A 7,745-nucleotide genomic window follows, 5' to 3' on the forward strand; every position below is an offset into this window, starting at 1 on the left:
CTAAACGTGTATGGAAAGCAGCATTCCTTGGCCAGGCGCTAGAGCCGTGGGTGATACGTGCGTGTCTTTTCCAAGTTCCGTAAGTAACTTATCGTGGGAGTGGCTCCATTCCGAGCAGTAAGATTTTTTATTAGTTTAGTTTTATATGATTGAGAAGTTAAACAAGCCACTAGGATAGTTTTTTTTTCTCCAGTGGCCGTCACATAGAAATAGGGGCCAAAGGCACTAAATGAACCAGTTCCTAGTTGACGGTCTCCGACGGTACTTCGTGGTAGCTCGAGCAGCAATGCAGAAAGCAGTGCTGTTCGGTATCGTAGTGCTAGCGTTTTGCAGTACGTTAGTGAACACTAGTTATGCAAAACGGTGCCCATGTGTCACTGGGCCTCCGGACTATATGTGTCCGTTGAATTCGGTGTTGCAAGTGTACCTGAGGCACGCCGAGTACTGCACCCGCTACTACAAGTGCACCGACGGGCGGGCCATCGAGTTCCAATGTCCTTGCGGAACGTTCTTCAATCCGGTATCGTCCGCGTGTGATGAAGATTTCCGTGTCTGCTTCAGAAACGATGAGTGCATGCTTTTCGTCGACGACTGTCGATGCTGCAAACGGCAGTTCGACAACACGGGACTCCAACCGCAAAACTTCTACGTATGCCACAAAGATGGCATGGGACTCGCTGTAACCTGCCCATTGGCGTTTGATCCGTGCACCAATACTACGGTACAATTGGTGTTTATTGGCGACAAGTGTAGCGTTCCAGGGGACCGTAAGTATATCTAGACAGTACGTGGCACGTTTTCAGAAATGAGCTACTATAATAAGATACTATTAAGCCGGGAGCAGTGGAGATAACAAGAACACAAATCTGTGATTTCTATCTTCTTTGTTGTTGCCATCAACTACTATTGTTCAGCCTGTACACCTACTCCCGAAGAGAACACCACCACCGAACCTACTCCATTCCCCTGGACCTGGCCGCCTTGGAACGGGCCACCTTGGAACTGGCCACCGTTCAATGCTGTTATTATGCCACAATCTAGTGGAAATGAGCCCCCGCCAGCAAATAGCTTTGCTGCCAGGCCAGCAGCAGCACCTGCAGCCCAACCACCAACACCACCAACAACAACAACGGCTGCTCCATTAGTAGCTGTTCGGGCCGCAAGACCTGCAGCCGCCGCAGAATCTCCAAGCACGACTACAACTGCGAAACCATCAACAGCTAAGCCTGATGCGCTCGTAGCGGTCCAGCCCTCTAATAATGCACCAACTCCTGCTCCGACCCCTGCTCCGACTCGGGCTCCGACCCCTGCTCCGACTCCGGCTCCGACTCCCGCTCCGACTCCGGCTCCGACTCCCGCTCCGACTCCGGCTCCGACTCCCGCTCCGACTCCGGCTCCGACTCCCGCTCCGACTCCGGCTCCGACTCCGGCTCCGACTCCCGCTCCAACTCCAGCTTCGCCTGCCACTACAGTAAAACCGGGCCGTCCCGTAGCTTCCATTGGCTAGGGCAACGAAAGTTGGGCGCCGATCAACTACTTTTGCAACAAAAGTGCGAATCCCGCTGTAAATAGTACTAAGCTCGTCAGATCCATGTGTCAATATTGACAGAAGTGTCGCCTTATGCGCAGTTCTTGTAGTGTGCCGAAGGAGTAGAAATATCCGTAGCCAAAGCTAAGCCACACAATGTATGATATGAATTGCAAGGAGAAATCGTTATAAAGTCTCATTACCCGAAACACTGTCCCCTTTGCTATCCCGTTTTTCGTAAGACAACTATCATCTCCATTTCATGCTGCCTAAGTGCCGGGCCCTCAGTTTCCCGATTGCACAGCGCCGTCGATCTGTCGCCGTTGTCCAAAGTGTTGCGCGGAGAACTAGGTTTTCGTTCTAGAATCTACTGGCAAAAAGCGAGACTAGCGTGAGAAAATGAGAGGCATTTCTCGAGCAAAAAGACCTCCTTGCGCGGGGAAGCAGCCAGCACGCGAGGTTCAGGTTCTACGGCCACGCACCGTAGCACCATCACGCGCACCGATAATTGCGTGTCTGGGTTGAGCTTGAGGCAAACAGTATCGGCCTGTAGGGAGGAAGTAAGGCGAGCCACTGCGGATTACAGCCCCAGAGGTACCGATGCCTGTGGTATCACTGCTTACGCAGACCGTCGGTGGAGCTACCGAGAGCCACGTAGACTTTATAAAAGCGTCTCAAAGGCACTTTCCACGACAGTTGCCAGTAAAGATTCTAATGTTACGCATCTTTTGAGGCCATGGCGCAATGGATGGAACTGAGCACAGTGCTGTTTGTAGTGATCGGTGTGTCCTTGCTGGACGCCCAGCGGTGCCCGTGCATCACTGGACCGCCGGACTATCAGTGTCCATCAGCACCGCTGATGCAGGTCTACCTGAGCCACGAACTGTACTGTACCCGCTACTACAAGTGCACCGATGGGCGAGCCATCGAGTTTCAGTGCCCGTACGCAATGTACTTCGATCCAGTGGCTAAGAACTGTACGACGGACTTCCGCGTCTGCTACCGAGACGTGGACTGCATGCTCTTCGTCGACGCCTGCAGGTGCTGCAGGCAACAGTTCGACAACACGGGACTGCAGCCGCAAAACTTCTACGTATGTTACGACGACGGCATGGGGCTTGCCATAACCTGCCCGCTGGCCCTGGATCCTTGCACTAACAGCACCGTGCAGCTTCAGTTCATCAACAACAAATGTGAAGTGCCACCAACGACCGGTAAGCAGTGGGCAGAACTTTGTTTCCTCAAAACCTGCATTATCTTCACTTGCTTGACTCGTCCCGAAAACGGTTTATGTTCACAGTTACGCCAGAACAAACAACGACCACTACCGTATCAACCACCACGGGAAGCACCACATCAACAACGTCCTCAACTACCTCCTCCACAACTAGTACAACCACCCAAAGTACGACCACTACCACGGTTGCTGGATAGAAAAAAAAAGAAAACATAGAAATAGTGTATAATCCTTCGTCAACGCACCGTGGCCGAAATGGCTAATGTAAAATAGTGCTAAGTAAAATAAAATCAATGATCAAAATAAATAAAAGAGTAATAATAGTTGGTAGCCTGTATTACTCGGTGCCAGAATCGCTCTGACGAAGTTGCACGAAGTTCCCCAACTTCAGCTCCAAAACAAGCTCAAAAACTTACGATTGCATTGCCTCCACTGAAGGTATCCGTGGTGTTCTTTTTGTCCAGCGGAAATCAGTTGCCATGCAAATCCCTTTATCGGGCGGCACGGGGTAACTGTGGCCCACATCCGTGCGGAAGCTGAAATTAGGGGGTTTTACGCAGGTTCTGGGCGATTGCTGGCACACGTTTCGTGGCTCGCTGTTGTGACACTGCGTTGCGGCGTTATCAGAGATTACGCCACAAGAATTCCGAGGCGTGAATGGACAATGTTGCAACGCAGAGTTAAGTCTGGGGAATGTGTTGTGCTGGTTTGAGGCATGTTTGCTTACCGAATGCATACTAGGCCCTGTTTACGGTCCATTGTTTAACCAACCGATGCGATTAATGCGCTCTATGCCTCGACACGGATCGTCGCAGTTGTCAGTTCCACGGCACACATATAGATCCGGGATCGAGTCGGCAGGTCTTCTGAAAGAATCAAAAGGCAGCCGAGCCGTGTGATGAGTAAAGCAGCGCGACATTAGCGTCATCAATACACTTCATGCCGTCATAAATTACAACCCGGGCGGTTATGGGGCGTTTAGCGCGGTTATTTTCGAAAATCTTCCCCCTCGAGGTCACCTGACTGGCCTTGGCCCCGGCACCGGGACACTTGCCAGCAACATGTCACTTCCCAGGGTCTCAGTTTCCGGTTCCAGGGGGGAAAGTGAAAAACAGACGGCAACACTTCGGGGACCCGGGGACGCCTGACTAATCGATTAGGAAGTGAAGCAACGAACCCGCCGCTCATTACGGGGACACGTGCTCCGTGCCGGTTCCTCTTTCCACCTAATCTGACAAGCCGCTTATCCAAGAGGCAGTGAGTCTGGTTGCGTTTTTTTGTCACCACCATGGCGCACGTGACTTTCGTCTTCCGGAATGTTTTGTCTTTCTGATTTCTGAGGACCCCGGTGAGTGTGTTCCGAAAGGGCAGAAGAAATTTTCCACTCCGAAACGACCCGTTGGAGTGATGTACGGTTGTCGGTTTCGTTGGTTGGTGACGGACGAATATGACATTCAGTGTTATCAAAACGTGTTTTATTGTGATTGTCGAATGGTGATTTGAAGCTGGAATACCTTCCTGTCTGTGGAATGTTTCGAATGTGCAACGGTGACACCGGGTACGTATGGCGAAGCGTCCAGCAGAAGCTGAGACTCACTGAATCTTCATCTTACTAGGTTGTTCAATAAGTTTTTTTGATTCAATTTAAGAATTCCATCCTTGAAGCGAAACACTGAAATGCCTTCAAAATTCCACACCTGTTATGACGTCATCATTTGATGAAAACGCTTTTCAACTGCATGATTTTTTTTGGGTCTGAAAATAGATGCAAATCGCTAGGGGCCAAAACTAGTGAATACCATGGATACTCCAACAATTGGAACTTTAATTCATGGATTTTTGCCATTTTCAAAATGCTCTTGTGACGTGGTGCATTATTTCATTTTTAGTGAATGCGGCATTCATTTTACAAACAGCTTTTTTCTGTCAAAATATTGGTTATACTGCTCAATGAGATAGTTAGGCCTTGTACTAAATCTCTTTCAGTAATTCGACGATTTTCCAATACGGGTATCCCGTCTGTTTTCTACGATTTCGGGTGTTGTGTTCGTTTTTATTACGTTTTGATGTGGATCGCCTAGAAAGCTAGTACGATCACGTTTCAACTCAGAAACACCCCTTTTAACCCCCTAATTGAAGGCGAAGAGTCCTTATATACCATTTGCTTTTAAACCTTTCAAAACTAAAAGTTCAATCACTGCAAGATCCTTTTTTTCGATTGTTTTCGTTGTGAAATATACTGTGACGCTTCGATATTAAATGGCTTGTAAAAAAATAAACTACCGATCGAAATGAAACTTCACATACTTTCATATGAAGAGTGTACCAAGATAACAAACAAAAATTAGGCTCTCTTTTATCGAGGTAAAAAACATATTGAACACCCCAGTATCTTGGGTTCTTAAGCACCACCAAGTACAGTTACGATTTACAGGCGAGTTGCTTTGCAGGAGTAGTTTATTGCCATTATGTTTATGTTGTTAATACTTCACCAACATAATGTAGTAGAAAGCATACAAACTCAAGGGAATGATTAACTTTTTTGTGGTCTTAAATTTGGGGAAACTACAAAAAACAACAGTCAAAAACAGAATGAGGCGGGCTAGGTGTGGGCCACAGCCACACCAGAATGGACTCTTCTCATAATCGGAACATTGCGCTTTCATCGAACTCCTGATCAAAGGCCACGTGCCGCGGGTCGCGTACGGTTCTGACCCCCAAACGCGAACCCAGAAGATGACGGTGCACAGAATCACCGCGAGCCATCGAGCCCCGGGGTCGCTCGGTCGCTGATTTGTGACTCGGATAGTGTCAGACGAAACTCTGACGTTGAGATGCTCTGACCCCGGTCAGATAATCGATAAGGCTCTACGCTTTCCGTTGAGCGGCGCAAACCATTCAAGCAGATTGCCTTCGATCGGCGATCGTGGGGGAATTTTGGGGGGCACTCTGCCCGAAGTTCCGAACTCGGCCGTTCGCTGAGTCGTAAAACAGAATTATAAAATTGTGAAGCAATAAAACTGGCAAACAAAATAAAAACAAAATCCGATCGGGTTGAAACAACATCGCCTCGCATTACCTCGATAGACCGTGAAGATGCAGCCCAAGTGTGGCTGGGACCTGGCTGCTCGATTATAAAAGATTCATAAAACCGAACTTTTGCGCCGTTCGCTTTCTTCTGCCCCGTGCGGTCTCCGGGGTCTCTGGGTCCGGAAGGGGAGAAAACGAGCCAAAGAAGCCAAGAGCCGAAGCATAACTTCTTCGCATAACTCCACTCCGTCTCTGGCGCGATCGTATCTTTGTAATGCGCGCGCGCACCCGCGATCGCGATCTGGCCGATCGTGTTTTTTTCGTTGTAATTAATTCAAGCCGCTCTCGTGGTCCGTGGACTCTCGGGGTCTCGCCTCACCTCGCGCGGGTTCCCCTTTTTTTACGATGCCTATGCCGCGAACCGGTCAGCCGTAAAAATCCAATCAATGCTCGCCCGTCTCGGAATGCGTCGAACGGTTCGCAGGCTGGCTGGCTGGCGGGCGGGCGGGAGGCCGGGTAAAATTAGCCCCCCGTCCCGTCAAAACCACGGCCGAAAGGTTAAGAAAAAAAAGCGGACCAACCGCGAACGGGGAAACCAATAGAAAACAACACCCGAAATGGGAGTTCCGGAAACGGGGTACTTAACACTTTGCGCCGGGCGACGGGCGACGGGATCCACCCGTAATTCTCGTGGGTTTTTTGGCCAAATAATTTGTCGAACTGCTCGAAAAATTGATCTCATTAGGTTCGAGCGAGCGGGCGATAATTGGAATTTTATTGCCCCGAAATCGTTAATCGTTCGGGCTGGCCATCAAATGTCTCAATCCGGAGCCCAGCCGCCACGACCGGCGGAAGTGCTGCTTATGCTGTGGCGGTCGCTCCGCCGACAATCAGTCCAGTGCGTTGAGTGATTAAATTACACCCGGATTGAATCGATTACGGCCCGTGATTGGATTTATCGTGAGAATAATGACAAATGGAGGAGCGTTTTACAGCAATCTGCGGTGCTACCGATGCTATGTTTCAAATAATGAGAACTCAAGGATTAATTCTACAGTGCCTCCGGAACGTTGCGTCGAGTGACCAAGGAAGTGGATGTAATATGCATTAGAACCGTGCCGAGTAAGCCGGGCCACTTCATTTTCAGTGACCCAATCAAAAGGAACTTGCCTCGACTGGAAACTGCAAACCGATGCCACCGGCGAGCTATCCTTTGAATCCGGCTACAAACAGGATGCGATCGATCCGTCAAGCGTGACAGAAGGTGCACCGAACGCCTTTATGAGTTTGATGGATCTGACGAGCTGCAGCCAGCTGACCATTGGCCACGCTCGATCTGAACTGACTTCTGGTCCGGGGTTCTTGAGAGCCATTCGACCGTTATCGTTTCAGCACGGAACCGGAACCAGTGTATGACCAGTGAATACCTTCTTTCGCTACCGATTGATCGGACCCATCTTCTTAGCTTTTGGCAGGAATGACAGCGTAAATGGAACGCAGGCTACATGGTGTGGCAGGTCCCGACGAACTCACGATGATGATCTTTTGGAGCAATAAAATCGTTTTAAGCTTTATGACAAGAACATCGCAAGAAGTTTACAACATTCCAGTGGACGATTCCTCGAACTTGGCCGTTATAAACCATAATTTCAGGATGGTACAGCTTGACACTTACGTATGAATCTTTACAATGCGTTACATTTTTCATTTCCTTTTTGTAACGATTTGACACAGATCCAGACCAACAAACTTGTTCCACCGAAAAAAAAGTCAGTATCGTAGCGCGAAGGACGACGCAGGAAAATCCGAACTCAACCGACTGTAAATAAAAACCGTTTTCGAACGACAAACATCAAAGCACTTGACATGTGAAACTGCTTCATGATTGATGGATTGCTGACTTGTGGTGTGTGTGGTGGCCGCCGGCTCCCCGGTTGGTGTATGTGTTCC

The 7,745-nt window shown here is 49.2% G+C and overlaps 1 protein-coding gene across 1 annotated transcript; it reads left to right on the forward strand.

Annotated features, from left to right (window-relative positions):
• Positions 1–2,264: 2,264 nt before the first annotated feature.
• LOC131206474 (uncharacterized) lies at positions 2,265–2,962 on the forward strand. Its single transcript, XM_058199036.1, has 2 exons — positions 2,265–2,742; positions 2,838–2,962. Exons 1-2 carry the CDS (start codon positions 2,265–2,267, stop codon positions 2,960–2,962), a joined length of 603 nt encoding a protein of 200 aa, XP_058055019.1.
• The last annotated feature ends 4,783 nt before the right edge of the window (positions 2,963–7,745 follow it).

The sequence above is a fragment of the Anopheles bellator genome, chromosome 1, assembly GCF_943735745.2.
Source record: "Anopheles bellator chromosome 1, idAnoBellAS_SP24_06.2, whole genome shotgun sequence".
Lineage (NCBI taxonomy): Eukaryota > Metazoa > Arthropoda > Insecta > Diptera > Culicidae > Anopheles > Anopheles bellator.

Bases quoted from the DNA above. Each gene is read 5' to 3' on its own strand.
- LOC131206474 (XM_058199036.1), top strand. From the start codon at position 2,265: ATGGCGCAATGGATGGAACTGAGCACAGTGCTGTTTGTAGTGATCGGT. The intron at 2,743-2,837 runs GTAAGCAGTGGG...CAGTTACGCCAG, and splicing joins TGAAGTGCCACCAACGACCG to AACAAACAACGACCACTACC.